This window comes from Nannobrachium achirus, assembly GCF_963921795.1.
Source record: "Nannobrachium achirus genome assembly, chromosome: 5".
NCBI classification, from domain to species: Eukaryota; Metazoa; Chordata; class Actinopteri; order Myctophiformes; family Myctophidae; genus Nannobrachium; species Nannobrachium achirus.
The window spans coordinates 7,272,737-7,290,149 of NC_137814.1; the positions used below are offsets into that span (position 1 = coordinate 7,272,737).

The window sequence follows — 17,413 nt, forward strand, 5'->3', positions numbered from 1 at the left end:
GACAAATTGACATCATTTTAAATTGCTGTCAAAAGTCACACCAAAGGTTTGTAACTGAAACATGGATATTGGCTCGAATGTGGCACTGATAGGAAAGCTTTGGGAATACACCATGTTGTGACCAGGGGCGCCACGCCGCTGCCAACAGCACTAACAGGGTGACGTTAGGAATACACCATGTTGCAGACTCCTGCAACAGGTACCCGTGTTTGACGGGCGGAAACGGGCAGAATATATACTATTATAAATTTGCGGGGACTAAACACGGGCGGGCGACATTTTACAGTGAAAATCAGACAACTGTTTCTGCCTAAAACAACGTCATAGGAGTGCACACATTGAGCAGCAGGACAGAACCACGGCATGCATACAGCACTGTTTAGCCTAAACGTCAGGTCACACATGGGGCTGCCGGCTGGAGTGCACACAGTCACAGGAGGACACCGACACACAACACACAACTGAATAAAGGGGGCGCGAGTGAACTGCTTGCCTAGCGCGATGTAGTTGCCCAATTGCTGCGATCAGAAAGGTGCTTGATTGTATAATATCCACGTGATTCCACGACTATTAGGAGTTCGGATCCCTGTTTTATTATCGTCAACTGGGTCCAGTTTGCTTAGATTACCTTGGGCTGTTTATCATCATAACAGTGACGAGTGAACCAAGACAGACAGCACTAGCGGAGTTCCCTCTTTCAGCTGTGAAAAGCTGGATATGTGCTTCACCGTATGACGGTGCGTGTCGAGCATAGCAGACATGCGAGCTCACAAAGCTGCAAGTTCCGACATGTTGTGAGCTTGTAGCTCTGATATTTTCAATGCGCGACAAAATCATATGACAAATACAACTGCACACAGCAGCGGGGGCAGAACGCAGCAGCAGCAACAAGCTGTCGTGACAGTGTCAGATCATGATACAATTTTAAATGATTATGATTGGTTTTAAAGGTTGTTCTACTTTATCCAAATAATAATATTAATAATAGGCTTAATAACAGCATTTTCCGACGGCGTGCAGGGACGATCAACTATAGAGTGAAAATAGAGTGAGATGCCATTGAAAGAACACACGCACGGCTCTAGGCTATTTACTTTTATGCATGTAATCACAGGTAGCGGGGCGGGCGACGGGTCCTTTTTTTGACGGGCGGACAGATCTGGTTTTGATTTTTATATAATCACGGGTAGACAGGCGGGACACAGATCTGATTAAAACGGGCGGGGCGTGCGCGGGTTGTCAAAATTGGACCTGTAAAGACCTCTAATATTTCTTCACTTTGCCAATAAGGCATTGGGGCAAAATTCTGTTCAGTGTCTGAGGAAACTGGCAGTCGCCACACATGTCTGTGTATCTGATTGTTTGTGTTAAAGAATGTCTTGTTAAGTGTGTGTGTGTGTGTGTGTGTGTGTGTCACATGCACAGAGGGAAGTTGATCAGCACCATACTGGACTGGGAAGACCCTCTCCCTGACAGGGATCTGATCCGCTCAGAAGAGGCCAGCAGGTCAGTAACCATCATTATCACCACATACAACAATGCACTGAGTGGATACGTTGTGTGTGTCCCCAGCAGCAGCGTATTATTGCCTCTATCCAGGGGCGTCACAAGGGGGGGAAAAGTGGGACAGAGTTACTAGGGCCCAAGGTGGAGGGGCCTTAAAGCTATTGAAAAATAGCTAGATATGCAAGCTCACAGCACGGCACCGACTGCCGCACTGCGAGCTTGAAGATCTGCTACTTTTGAAAAGTCGTGAGAATGTGTGCAAATCTTTGAATATATGTATTTTTAAAGCAAACAATTTTAACTCAAAGTTTGCTTTGGGGGGGGGGGGGGTCTCTGGAACTAAATGTTTTGTGATGGGAGTCCGTGGCCAAATACATATCATTTTGGGGGTCCTTCACATGAAAAGGTTTGAGCACCACTGACATAGAAACATAGGTTTTTTAAAAAAAAAACCTTAGAAGGTTTTGAAATATTCAAAGACTTGAAAAGACTTCAAAAATAGCAGATTTACAAGCTTGCAGCGCGCTGTGAGCTTGTATATCTGCTATTTTTCAATGGTTTAAGCGCAAAATAATGTGTTCCCAGTCTAAATGGGTTAAAGGCCCTCCCCCTATGAAGAACATTTATGGGGGGCCCGCAGTGAATCCTTGTACCCAGGGCCCAGAATTTGGTGCGACACCCCTGCCTCTATCATTTCTGTGTGTGTAGAAGATAATCATGGTCGTGATGCTTGTGTCCCAGTTCTCTCTGCAATGGCTCAGGGAGGCGGGGATAAAGTTGTCTTTACTGTGTCAAATATGAACACACATGTTGTTGTCGCACGAACGGCGTGAATCACTGGCCCTGTTTCCATCTGTGCCTATAGTCTGTTAGCCCTTTGGGGTTTCCTAACCTTTTGTGCTATATTCTATATCTATAATACGGAATGTTAGCCCGGCCAGGGCTTTATTAACTCATTGCTGCCCCCTCCCGAGTGGCCCGAGTTATTACAGTACCCCCAGACTGCCATTTTTTTCAAAAATGTTTTTTGGACCTCAAAAAATGTATTGGGCATGATCGCAATTGCGAAATTGCATGTTTAACCCCCATACCAACCACATCTTTCAAAATGGCAGCCATGTTTGTTTACATTTGAAGAAAACAATGGCTTCTATCTCATGAATGCCTGAACGGATTTCCAAGTGGAGTTTTTTGTTTGAAAGCTGTGAACAGCGTGCACACATATGGTGCATGATCTAGGCATGGGCGTGCACGATCCGTGCACTAAAAATTGATCCGTGCACTGAAAATTACATGGAATGGCAGTGAGGAACTTGGCGGCCATTTTGAAATGGCATTGAATGAGTTAACATCAAACTTGGAAAGGAGACGGAACACGACGAGTTCATCTGTTCATTTGTCATGGTGTTTTTTGTAGTTATTTCCTCTCTGTCTCTGATATTTACACATGTCCTCTCATCAAGTTGTAAACAACTTCTTTGACATGAGGGTAAGGCAGGGCATTTGCGTTATTTCGAGTCAGGCGTCAGCATAGTAAGCGTGGCTCACATGGGCACAACCGTTGTTCTTTCCCTTCCCAACAGCGAATAAGTATGCGATAACGTCTTGTTGCGCGGTCATTGTGGCTTATATGGACACGACAGCTGATAATTATCAGCCTGAAGTGTCAATATAAGCCATAATGACCAAGCAGCAAGACGTAATGGCACTTATTACCTGGCTAATACATAAAATTAATAATCTGACTAAAAACGAAAAACAAAAAAGTATTTCCTTGTTTACAGACGGCTGTAAGTGCGTCCCCCCGAGTGCAACACGGTCGCCTTGGAAAACAAAGAAGTGCTGATCAAATAGAATCCATTTTCTGTTACTGCGTCGTCTATTTCTCGCCTCAAATGTTTTTTTTTAAACATTCTTCAGAGCAACATTTCGTTGTAAATGTAGCTGTGTGTTTATTTACATGGCTGCCATGTTGGATACGGCACTAAATCCACGCAGTGCATCCTGAATACAGCAGCTGCTCTGAGCCGTTGATGAGGCAGCGGTGAATTATAGAGCGGAGCGGTCATTATACACCTATAAGTCACTGCTGATTTCAGCGCTCGATCAATCATAATCACGCATCCAAACAAGCCGGGTAATAATAGTGTTTAAATTACGGCAATTTCATCCTCAGCCCTGTTCCATTGCAGGACATTGAGGGGAAAATGTGTACTAATAACAAACAGCCTAAAATGAAATAATAAAAAAACGTATAGTGTCGTATGTGCATTTGAGGTGACACGGCACCTTCTGGATTTCCCGGAGCGTGGCGGGCACAAATTATGCCCTGATCCATCTCTCCTCTAGAAAGTATGATATAATAATAATAATCGTATTGTTCCCAAAGGGATATTTGTCATATCAAGCCTGTTCGAAAATAACAACTAGCACAACACATAAGCATGTAACACAAAACAACTTATCAAACAAAACTTGAGATCCCCACTGTACACAGACAACCTGTGTACCTGTGTTTTATCGACGGGGGTGGGGCAGTTTGTTTAGTGCAGCAACCTTTTTCGTCTTCAGGGTTCGTTATCTTCACCACGATGGCATGAGGTTGAAAGTAGCGACACACGGGATGATCAGTGTAATTTCTTTATTGAGAGTGCTAAGTGATATCAGCAAGTGTGGATGTGGGTAACTTTGTCTCATTGCTGGTTGCTGCCGTTCTTTATGTTGTTCGCTCAACGTCACTGTAAATGAGTGTATAAAAAAACCTCAGCGCCGTCGTTCGAGCATGAATATGTTTTGATGAATCATTGAAAAGTAGAGTTGCAACTAGTGCTGGGTTCGGTAACCGCCGTATCGCGGTATACCGCGGCCTACCGCGGTGTCAGGGTCCTTACCGCGGTCAAAAAAGACAAAAAATAGGCTATTTTTATTGAGAACGAGCGAGTTTTAAAACGGGGGAGAAGCGAGGACCGCATGCGCTTCATGCCGCTCTGCTCTGGGCCGCACACCACATGTTTGGAACAATTGGAAGCTTGGCCCGTCACAGTCTCCGACAGAGAGTGAGACACAGTAGACACTGGAGCAGTGCAGTAGCCTCAGCAGCGCTAAACTTTCTCCATAATCCACACGACACAACTCACACAAGTATGTTTATACATACCTCGTGGCCGTTTCTTTTTTATTCATACGAGCGGAGCGCAAGGACTAAAACCGAAAATGAAACCAGCGCTAGTGAGTACTTTTACAATAGCGCGTGTGCCCGTCGTTGTTCGACTACAACCTTTTCTGTCAAGTCTGGTAACTAAAACCTGTTTACTATGTTTATATCACCACTCAATCAATGCGATTTGAGACGTGAGTTTGCATAATCACAGACCGTACACAATCACTATACCCGTCTCATCTGGTTTGTTCACAGCGTGCAGTGTCTGAAGCCCCAGTAGCCTACCAGTGGCGTCAGTTCAGAAAAAGCTAAGGTATGGCAACATGACAGACACCAGTCATGTTGCCATACCTTAGCAACAGGCACGATGAAAGTACATTTTATTATTTCCCCCTGTAGCCTAGGTATGGCAGGTGCCATAGCTTGCCATACCCAATTGACGCCTCTGTAGCCTACGTTACTATAGTAACCCGACACTGCAAAGATCTACAAGCTCAGAACGCGTTGCAAACGTGACGCGTTGTGAGCTTGTAGATCTGCTACTTTCAAAAGCCAGACCCACTGTGCTGTACGGGGAACTCGAGCAGTCGGGCTTATAGGACCGTGGAGAGACGAATTTTGGGCAGATGATAGGAATATTTTGTCTTATCGCCGAACCTTAATTAATAGATACGGGGGTGCGGTAATTACCGCAATACCGGCGGTAAATGGGAGGATGGTAACCGCGATAACAAAATGTTGATACCGAGCCACCCCTAGTTGCAACTCAGTTATGTCTCTCTAAGAATTGAGGGTTTAAGACAAGTGGTTGATAGTCTCCTCGCAGCTGTAGGCTTACTGTGTATGAAATGATTAATGAGTTATGTCCAGTTATGAGTGGATCTTTGTGTCAGAAGTAATTAATGTGCCCCCGACAGATGATTTATGTGTACACTACACATGGTGCCATAGCTGCTCCGCACGTCTCTGCTGCAAAGTGTTGAGAAGCTTTGGCAACTTGTCATCAGTTAAAAACAATTCCAACATCTGTCAAAAGTATTTGATAAATACATGTAAAGAAGCATTTAACCCAGAGATATAACGTTTCCTATTGCAAACTGTAGCGTGATGTCTGTGGCACCCGGCACTTAAAGGAGTGGTGACGCCCCCCGAAATTTAACATTGTGCTGCAGTAGGTCACGTGGTCTTTCTCCAAACAGTCTGAAAAGGAGGCGGGCCGTATCAGTTAGTAGTGAATGTATACTTCGTCCGTCCTGCGGTGCCGCACAATGTATACTTTGTCCGTCGTGCGGTGCCGCGCACAACGTGATACGTTGTTGTTAGCGTGTAGCCCGGCTAGCGCTGCACCGCACGGCTATTTGCGAGAGCTATTGTGTGTGTACACACACACACATACACACGCGAAAGCACACACACACAGGCTACACACACACAGAGTGTATGAGCCACGGACCTCCTCTGCGGAGGTCGGAGGAGAAGATCGCTGTACCCTCGTTCTACGCTTGCTCCGGTGTCCCGGGTGCTCCAGTCAGGTTTAGGGCAAGAGACAGCAGGGTATGGCCGACAAAACCGTCTCATAGACGGGGAGAAGCGTGTTGACCCTCGTAACTAATCTCTGACACCTTTTTTGAAGAAGACATGTACTTTTTTATCGGTCTAACCATTGATTTTATAGCGAATGCTATATCATTTTTATCCCTAGAACTGATAGTTTTAAAGTTGGCCTCGCACCGCGAGGCGTTTCCACCCGACAAGGACGAAATTTAACTCATGTAATTGGTAGCAGCGCTATAGAGAGAGATCTCTCTCTATAGCGCGCAATGAGGGCCTCTCCAACTCTTTTTTCCGGACTGAATCAGAGGCCCAGCATGTCCCTGGTTGCGGATTAAACTTTTTTCATAGATGTCATAGATCAGTGTTTCTCAAATGGGGGTACGTGTACCCCTAGGGGTACGCGAAGGTACTGAAGGGGGTACTCAAGAAGATTTACCCCAAAAAGAAGATTTTTGGGGGGTATTAATCATGCTAATATTGTTCAATAATTGACTACAATTGAATGAGGAGGGTAAAAAACATGTACTGTTATCTTTAAGTTTTAACCCCAGCATCCCTATTCAGGGTTCACCAAAATGAATAAATAAAAAAAAACGCATCATAACGTTGGGATGCGTTGTTGTGAGCTTGTAGATCTGCTATTTTTGGTGAAAAGAATTGGTGAAGAGAGTTGGGGTAGATCAGGGGAAGGCAAACTTTATGATCAAAAGAGGATTTTTTTTGGCAAAAAACGTATTAAAAATATGTTTGGAGCCACAAAAAGATGTTTGCTTTATATATTAATTTGTGCTTTTTCTGGTCTTTCAATATTACTTTTTTACTGTTAATTATTTGTATTGTTTGCTAACTTCTCAAAGCAGATCAAGTACACCAATAAGCCAGCATGTGTTGGTGGTGAAAGCAAACAACATATCCAAGCATTCATATATTCTTTATTTTCCTTCAATAATTAGTTTCTTATTTTTATCTGGTCTCTAGGCAACAACTGTTTTGTGAGAATGTTAGATCAGTGTTTCTCAAATGGGGTACGCAAAGGTACTACTCAAGAAAATTACCCCAAAAAGAAGAATAGAGGTATAAATCATGCTAATATTGTTCATAGTTAAATAATTGACTACAATTGAATGGGGAGGGTAAAAAAAACATGTACTGTTATCTTTAAGATGACACATGGAGAAACTTGATATGAGCCTGAGTTGCTAACCCAAATTACATGGTACCAGGCAACTGGGATGGCTTTTAAAGTTGAAGTTATTGACATGAAAACCGTTTGATTTTATATTCTTTGGATGGGGTGCTTAATATTATATAGCGTCATATACCACTATTTATGTATACTATAATTGCAGTTTTATAAGTTTTATTTTGTTGCTGGGTAAAGGGGGTAATTGGATTCAGAAATCATGGAAAGGGGGTACTCAACACTGTCATAGATGACTTCATAGACAGCAATAGAAAACGAGAGAACCTTTTTTTTTTTGGGTAACCACTTAAACCCACAATATGTAGACTTCACCTTTGACTCTGTACTTCAAATAGCAGTGACCCTGAGGCTAACCTTCAACAGGGGGTCCCTCGGTCCCTGACTCACATGGGAGCCACGCGATCACTATGCATTGATGTGTACGTGTTGTTTGTCCTTGGTGCTTGATGACCCATGACCTCTCTATAATCATGATAATTTCTACTGCCTTTTAGTCGCCACAAAAGAAAGAAGCTCCACTTCGCTGTTGCACACACTCTGGTTAGTGAAGGGCAGATTAATGTGTTTTTGCTGTTGTGAAAGGGAGTAGAAAAATACGCACATCTCTTAATGAGGTGCTGGATGAGAAATGGCACAATTGAAAAGGAAACCCGCACACTCTGCTCCAAATGACTGAATATTTATTTGACGACGTTTCGAGCTACAAGCTCTTCATCTGGTCAAAACTGGCGCTGTGTGTCACTAACCCACTTTTATAGAGACACCCATAAGTCACATCAGCAGGGGGTGGAACATCACAGCAAGGTAACCAAGTAAAATATGAATAACATTGATACAGTGTTCATCATATTTCAATACACAACAGTGAAAAAGAACCAACAGATAAGACATGATTATTACAAAAGGAATAATTAAAAATCTAGAAAATCATATAATTTTTAACAGTAGAGAAAAACAGTACAAAAATGCAACAGAATGTATAAATACACCAGGGAAGGAGAGACAGAGTGACAATTATAGAAAATGGCTGATATAGAACTCTTCATTCAGACATGGTGTTTAGGGTAAAAATCCAAAAAGATTCCCGCTGCAATAGTAGTCTATTTATATCACCACCTCTTCTAGGGCATTTGACCTGTTCAATGCCCTGGTATCTAAGGGTGGAAACACTGTGCCCAGCGGCCAAGAAGTGCATAGCAACGGGGCTCTTGGTTATGGATGCTGCTCCTGTGCTCGCAAATGCGCGTTTTGAGCGCTCTGTTGGTCTTGCCAACGTAGCCAAGACCACACGGGCATTTTAAGAGATAAATGACATTTTTGGTTGTACATGTTATAATCCCTTTTATATGAAAGTGCCTGCCCGCGAGGGGATGCGTAAAGGTATGGCTTTTGGTCGTGAAATTACACTGCGCAATGAGCGCACCTGTAATTCCCCTCGGCCTCGGGGATTTTTGTCAAAGAATTTGATTCAGACACTATAGGGGTGAGATCGGATTTTACCACAGTTTGTCTGATATTGGGCTGGCGTTTGTGGACCACTCTGGGCATGTCTGTAGAGGTATTAGTCAATTTTGGGTCACTGCTGAGTATGTGCCAGTGTTTCTTAATAGAATGTTCAAAATCTTCTCCGAGGGCTGAGTACTGTAGAATGCATAAAGGACCGTTATTAGAGGAGGGGTCTCGCTTCAACTGTAAGGCTTCGTCCTGTGTACAGCCACTAAATCTGTCTCGTGCCTTTTTTAACCACTCCTCTGGATAACCTCTGCTTCTGAAGCGCGTATCTAAGACGTCTGCCTGCTTTTGGTAGTCCGCTGTGTCACTGCACACTGTGTCTCCTAATGCGGCTGTGGATGGAAACTGTCGGCTCTCAGCAGGGAATTCCTGTCTGTAGGTTTTCTGTACACATCTGCTTTAAAACTTTTACCATCCTGCATAATGCGTATGTCTAGAAAATTAATTTCAATTGTATCCGAATTGATCCTGAATTTGAGTGACTGGTTATAAGTATTTACATAGTTGAAAAACATTTTTAATTTGTGTTCATCACTCCCCCAAATCAAAAAAGATTCATCAACATAACGACGCCACAATTTGATACGGGTCAAATATGGATTTTGTGCGCCAAATACACAATGTCTCTCAAATAGGCCCATAAAGAGACCTGCGTAATTGGGGGCCATGCGGCTGCCCATAGCTGTGCCGCGTATTTGGAGATTATAATCATTCTCAAACATGAAGTAATTTCTTGTGAGAACCAGTTCGGCCAACTGTTTTATACAATTAGTGCTTGGAGAGAGCTGGGTATCACGTTGGTTCAAGAAAAAGGTAAGTGCTTCCAAACCACCTGTGTGTGGTATACAAGTGTATAAGCTTTCTACATCAAGAGTGGCCATAATAACTTCTCCTTCAATATCTCCCAGTTCTTTTAAGGTATTAATCATGTTCTATTCTATTTCAGACATTATATGGTATTGTTGCAGTCCTAAATTCATCCTTGGTATCCTGGTACAACTTCCAGTAGGATACAATAGCAGTGACGACGCTGAAATGTGTGTGGCAAAGAATCAATTGGCACAAAAGAAAAGGCTCAATAAGCCACAAAAGAAACCCCCAAAAAGAAAGACATTGGTTATGAGAGATGATCAGAAAAAAATGCTATTTTAGTTTAAGGAGCCCCAATTATTATACTTAACTGTAATATTTTATATAGTATTCAAATACTGTCTGTCCCCACTATGACTACAAACTTGTAGATGGCTACACAATGTATTAGTTATGTTATTACTAGTAGTCCTATGAGTACTCTGAGCTTGACATGTGTCTCCTTTTAAGATTGCCATGTGCCAGACATTCACTGGAGAACAATAATGATCCGGTCAAATTAGAATAAAGAATCATGAACTATGCACACACTTGGAGAATCCGAACACTTCTGCACTGATACGCTTAGGAAATTATTTGCCCTTTTGACAACTTTATTCCAAACCTTGGCATGTTTGTTCCAATCATTTCAAATGTGATGGCCAATTGGAAATCTAATAGATGACTGGCCCTGAAGAGGCCTTGAAACAGCTGTGGATATTATTTACTGAGTCCAATGCGTCTTAAACATTAAAATGCTCACACTACCCCGAAATATATACATTTCACGCATACAGGTGACATTCAACATTCAAGTGCCAGTGTTTTTGTACTGTCTTTTGGTCACGTTTCTGAAACTTCCAAAGAATCACTTTGAGGCTTACAGAAATAAATATTTGTCAAAAATGCTTAATAAATTACACAAAACTAGCAGCAAAAGTAGAATCTAGAAATCTGTGTGCAAATGGCTAAATTCCCCAACTGCTAAGTCCCCTGGTCCTAAATAATTAATCTCCTCACACAATATTTGGAAGCTTTTTTTTGGGGGGGGGGGGGGGTTTACAAATGAAATCTTTATTTTCAAAATAACAAATCTAAGCCAAATTTGATTTTGCTGCCTATCCACCATGCAGCCACAGAAGGCAACAGCTTGCCTGCTACATTTTTTTTTGGGGGGGGGGGTTTACAAATGAAATCTTTATTTTCAAAATAACAAATCTAAGCCAAATTTGATTTTGCTGCCTATCCACCATGCAGCCACAGAAGGCAACAGCTTGCCTGCTACATCGGTGTCCTTTGCACATCTATAGTAAACATGCTTGATTTTTCCAGATACTTTTGCGTTCAAACTTTATTTTGGTAAAACCATACAATAATCGCACAGCCGAGTATTTCCCATGCAGTGCACTAGCCTCTAAGCTAGTACAGAAAGCAAAGTCTACATCTACAGAGCTCTGGGTTCTCCTTTCAAGCATGGAGCAAGTCTTGGGCAGAGCTCTGCCTTGCACAGCCTGTGCACAGAGATCACTTCATCCCACACAGCAGTACAGGGCTGCCATATAAATCACCATTTCAGTGGAGACCTGCTCCGTACTCAGGGAGAAATCAAGAGATGCCACATATGCAAATAATAATAAATAATAAAACTTTATTTGTATAGCACCTTTCATGACATGAAATGCAGCTCAAAGCGCTTTACAGAGCAGTAAAATAAAATAAAAAATACAGAATAAAAATAAATAATTAAAATGATTACAATAAAGCAGAGAAATAAAAACATAAAACATTGAAGAACAATTTCAGAACAGTGCGGACGTCAATTAGCAGCACAGGGATTTAAACATTCAGCTAAAAGGAAGAGTAAAGAAATAGGTCTTGAGCTGTGCTTTAAAGCTATCCACAGAGGCTGCCTGTCTTAGGTGTAGTGGGAGTTTATTCCAAGCTGTCGGTCCGTAGAAGCAGAAAGCTGGTTCACCATATTTTCTATATGTCATTGTTGGCGCCTCAAGGAGGACCTGAGTGGGCGAGTTGGAACATATCTATGCAGGCAGTCATAGAGGTACAAAGGTGCCAGACCATTTAGAGCTTTATAAACAAGTAAAAGAAATTTAAAATCAATCCTAAAAACAACCCGGAGCCAGTGTAGCGACGCTAAGGCTGGAGTAATATGTTCTCTTATCTTAGTAAATGCAACGATAGAGAATAAACCACATGTTTGTCATCTTGTTGTGAAGAAATGAACGAGTTCCAATGAACGAGGCTGAAGTCTGTCCCTTGGTTGCCCCAGTTGCAGACATGGAAATGGAGAAACTATATCAAAGTGAACCCGCTGCCATTGTTGTTTATGTGCGCTCCAGATTTGAGACTAACATTACGAGAGCTGCTGCTACTTTACACACCCACCCCTCATCTGCTTACAGTGCTCAGACAGGTAAAAGAACAAACGCTCGTTATGGCGCCACGGATAAAAGAACAAGTGTTCGTTTGGCGGCAAGAGAGTTAATTTTGCTCAAGAGATGGAACACTGGAAATCTCTGTTGGAACTGTTAATTCCGGATAAGAGGTTTAAGATGGATGGATGAATGGATGGGCAGAGCTGGCACTGTACTTTAGAAAAGATGCCAGCACTCACTTGTGAACTAACCCTAACCCTAACCCTTCCTTTTTCATGTATTTCAATATTTGCCCCAGCAGCTGCAGGCGAACCTAGCACCTAGCACTGACCCTGTTTTAACTGTGTTTCAGGAAGGCAGACCTAGCATTGACCCTGTTTTAACTGTGTTTCAGCAAGGCAGACCTAGCATTGACCCTGTTTTAACTGTGTTTCAGGAAGGCAGACCTAGCATTGACCCTGTTTTAACTGTGTTTCAGGAAGGCAGACCTAGCATTGACCTTGTTTTAACTGTGTTTCAGGAAGGCAGACCTAGCGTTGACTCTGTTTTAACTGTGTTTCAGGAAGGCAGACCTAGCATTGACCTTGTTTTAACTGTGTTTCAGGAAGGCAGACCTAGCATTGACCCTGTTTTAACTGTGTTTCAGGAAGGCAGACCTAGCATTGACCCTGTTTTAACTGTTTCAGGAAGGCAGACCTAGCATTGACTCCTGTTTTAACTGTGTTTCAGGAAGGCAGACCTAGCACTGACCTTGGGCACCTCGCTGCAGATCAAGCCGGCCGGCAACCTCCCGCTGCTCACCAAGAAGAACGGAGGCAAGGTGGCCATCATCAACCTGCAGGCCACCAAACACGTGAGTCTCGCTCATCGTGCACAACAGGCTAGCCGCCTATAAGAGGAGGGGCGTGTGTGTGTGTGTGCGTGCGTGCGTCCGTCCGTCCGTCCATCTGTGAGAAGTTCTATCATTGGTCGATAGACAGATAGCCTGCCCTGATGGGTCGCCTCTTGTTCGGATTGGTTAGACCTGTCTGTCAATCCTTTTAGCCCCGGGTCGGCTGGTTCATGCACCAATGAGCTGCTAGTGACAGAGCTTCTTACAGATAAAATAATAGTTTTGGAGGCAGACTGCGGCTCCTAGAAGCGCCACAGAGGCCAGATTTTTTTAGGGAGCATTGTTAGACGCCTGAATATAATAAAATAAAAATAAGCAATTGCCTTTTTCCTGCTTATGTCAGCAGAAAACTACATATAGCAACTTTAATGGCAGGTGAACTAATTGATGGTCACTGTATTCCCCGTCTGGCAGGACAAGCACGCTCACCTGCGTATCCACGGCTACGTGGACGAGGTCATGACCCAGGTGATGGAGCTGCTGGGGCTGGACATTCCCAAGTGGGAGGGGCCAACCGTCTGCGAGCATGCAGAGCCTTCCCAATCGGCGGCGGAGGGTGACGTCAAACCGCCACCGCCGCGCAGCACGGCCACCGTGAAGGACGAGGTCAAACGCCAGAGGAAGAGGCGGAGCAAAGCGCAGGCGCCGAACGGAGCCGAGAACGAAGAGGAGGAGAAGGTTGTGGTGAAGAGGGAGAAGTCAGAAGAATCCCCCCCGGTAGAGATGAACCAATCCAAATAGACCCGCGGGGATCCTTTTTGTTACAAAGACTTCTGTCTAACACACTTGACTTAAAGGTGGGGTCTCTCCACAGTTTTCCTGTGTCCCATGAGCCCAAGTTGTGTGATAGTGGATGATGGCTTATTTACTATTCTGCCTCCCCTGTTTTAGAACTCGACTCGGCTCGCTGTAGCTCGCTCGGGGATGTCTCACGTGGCTCAAGGTCGCTTGAGACGGCGCGCCTCCGTCGCAGTCGTTGGAAAAGTAATGTCGGTGTCCATGTTTTCTCAGTCTCGCGTTCAGCCAATGAGAACGTAGGGAGGGCGGCGGCGCTTGCCTGAATCTCACTACGATTCGAGTGAAAGTTGGGCATCACTTCCTGTTCCTCCTAGCCGTGTCATTCTGACTGGTTGCAGTTGCTGGCGGTGCTGAAAGGTTCTGTTGCACAGGTGGAGTTGCTGGCGGTATTGAAAGGTGCTGTTGCACAGGTGGAGTTGCTGGTGATACTGAAATCCTCATCATCCACAGACTGAGAGTGCTGCCACTCTGTGACACCTGAATCGCTGCGTGGTGATGTGACGGTGCTTGTTAAGTCAGCTGTGTGGAGGAAGTGAAGCCCATATTAACCCCTTTTCCCCAGTAAGCTTGCTTGGAAACTTGTGGTAGACCGTATTTACAATAGAAAGGTCAGGGGAGGTAAGGATAGGCTATATTTTCATTTACCATTTGTGAGTATCTGCCGCTTCCAAGTGGCTTCATGGCCTTAGGTATGGCTTTCCACATTTTAGCGGCAATCATGACCAAAGCATAATTGATATAAATATTTTCAGTAATCTACGGGGAAAATATTATTGACTTTCTTAGTAGAACAGCAAAATGGCCACCAGTTATATGCCCTATAATTCAGCAAAAGTGCATCTATAACGCATTACAATTCACTTAGAACGCGCATTATAAATACTTGGTTATACATGATACATGTTTTGTTGAGCTTATAATGCATTTTAACCAGTACTTAACAATACTTCACAAACGTTGTTACAAGTTGTCATACATTGCATTCTAAACATTTATTATCACGGTTAGGAACCCTTATACGTGTATAATAAAGGTGCTTATGGTAAATTGTAGACCCCCACCTTTTAAGTCAAGTGTTACCGACTTCAGAACTTCCAAGACCTTCCCGAAAGCAGTGATCTTCTCGGACAAGGACAGCAGTGTCAGAACTTGTACAAACCTTGTATAAAAACCTCCCCCGTCAAGACCAGAGACGGCGGTCTGTTCCCTCCTGGAGCAAAAAGACTACTAGAGAGAATGTATTTATGTTTTTTATTTTATTTTTAGTATACCTCTCCACTGTCAATCACTCTGTCACCCTTCTGTCTTCTTCATGGTAGAGCAGTGGATCTCAACCTGTGGGTTGTGATGAATGGGGGATACCTGCGGCTGTGAAGGGGCTCTGTTGACTCTTATGGCATCATTAGCTAACTGAATGTAAGTTAACCACTTGAACCCAAGCCCCCAGAACCTTGGGTGAGCTCTGAAGCGCCATGGACATGGTGGCCTGTTTTGAGGTACTGCAGTTGGGGCCAGAAACATGAACGTGCATCTAGGCTTCTTTGTATTGACTGCGCGTTCATACCGGAAGTGCTCGTTCTTGAATTGGAGCCCCAGCGCGTCCATGAACACAAACTATGACGCAAAACGCGTCACATAGGCCCCACTACGTCACGGTTTTACTACCCGGAAGAAGGGGTGAAAACGCCTTGTGCGCTGGGTGAGCAACTCAATGCAAGTGGACGGGCGGGGATATCTGGTGTCCTCTCTATTCTTCTTATAACTCTATGCTTGAACCCTATACTTGGTTGACCGCATTCACATGGGGCGACATTAAATATCATTGAAAACAATAGGCGATCTATTACCCCCAACAGAGAGGAAGTGCCCTTAAGGCAGGCACTGATACCCCCACTGCAGTGGAGCTGCTCGCTGTGTGTGTGTGTGTGTGTGTGTGTGTGTGTGTGTGTGTGTGTGTGTGTGTGTGTGTGTGTGTGTGTGTGTGTGTGTGTGTGTGTGTGTGTGTGTGTGTGTGTGTGTGTGTGTGTGTGTGTGCCCCTTCAGCTGCGATTGCCTTTCAAAATGGTAACTGTTTAATTTCCATTTTTTATGTTTAACGTAAAGCCTGTCATGTACTGTATTTTAAATGCTCATAATTCTCTGAAGGTCCCTTTCACTCTCAGGTGATGTAGTCAGTGTACAGTTACTGTTTACTTTGATTTGTTTGTTTTTTCTACAGATGCTTTTGGCAATAAAAAGTGCATTAATAGTGCCTGTCTGCCTGTTTTTTTCATTTGGAAACAATTGCAAATGAAAATACACTTGTGTGGAATGGAGGTTGGAGTATCTACCTACCTATACATAAATACATATATGCATATATACAGTACATGACAATGACGACAGTATTGTTTTCCGAAATATCTGAGGTTCAGTTCATGTATGTGTATGCAGTGATGTCATTACGTGCGCATCCCGCATCAACAGTATCTCTGTAGCCATCTATACTATAATTTTGCGAATGTCTGTCTGAGTGAGTGAGTGTCTGTCTGTATGAAACAGCGTTTCTCCTCGGTGGCTGGAGCAATTGATCTGAAATCGCATCACCATCAGCATATGAACACACCTGACATAACTGTGAAGCCCGTTTGTCACTTTCACAAATCGTATGCTGTATAATAGCATTTTTATGGTGTATCTATATCTATTTAGCCTACAGTACCTTTTGTGACCACACATGTTAAGGGAGGGGCGCTGTTGTTCAGGCCATGCACAATCACACACAAACCCACACACACACACACACACACACGGGGGGGGGGGGGTAGCCATTAAACGAAACGGGTATTTCTTACATTGATGCTCCTACATATTATCATGCAAGCACCAGTTAAAGTTACTTTCCATCCCTCATATACTGTATGCACAGTGCACATCCCATAACCCACACACTGCACATCATTTTGGAGCTCATATCTTTGAACGGGTAAGGGCTAGTTAAACTAAACGGGTTTCTTACATTGATGCTCCTACATCATGCAAGCACCAGTTACAGTTACTTTCCATCCCTCATATACTGTGTGCACAGTGCACATCCCATAACCCACACACTGCACATCATTTTGGAGCTCATATCTTTGAACGGGTAAGGGCTAGTGTTAAAATAATTTACTTCTTCTACTTAAGTTGCTATATTAGTTTAGATAGTTTAATTCGTTTTTTAATGTATTGTGTAAGATAAACAATGTAAAGATTTATTATCAGTTAAACCTGGAACAGCTAAAAACTATTTTCACTAGTGGTTCTCAAAGTGGGGTCCTGGGTCCTTGAGGGAGTTCCAGGGGGTCCCCAGATAAATGATAGTTAGGAACCAAATAGAACTTTATGGGTCTGTAACTCGGTGAACAAATGGAACCAAATGACCTGTTCCATTTGTACTCTAGTATTTTAACATTTAATATAAAACTAGCCCTTACCCGTTCAAAGATATGAGCTCCAAAATGATGTGCAGTGTGTGGGTTATGGGATGTGCACTGTGCATACAGTATATGAGGGATGGAAAGTAA

At 43.4% G+C, this 17,413-nt stretch overlaps 1 protein-coding gene across 2 annotated transcripts in view; it reads left to right on the top strand.

Annotated features, from left to right (window-relative positions):
- sirt6 (sirtuin 6) overlaps positions 1 to 15,870 on the top strand; it is a 43,713-nt gene extending 27,843 nt beyond the window's left edge. For both annotated transcript variants that reach the window (XM_080727087.1, XM_080727086.1), the window contains 3 exons: positions 1,426 to 1,506; positions 12,908 to 13,031; positions 13,485 to 15,870. In XM_080727087.1, coding sequence (XP_080583213.1) covers positions 1,426 to 1,506; positions 12,908 to 13,031; positions 13,485 to 13,811 — 532 coding nt within the window. In that variant the 3' untranslated portion in view covers positions 13,812 to 15,870. The remainder of the gene's footprint in view (positions 1 to 1,425; positions 1,507 to 12,907; positions 13,032 to 13,484) is intronic.
- Positions 15,871 to 17,413: the final 1,543 nt, after the last annotated feature.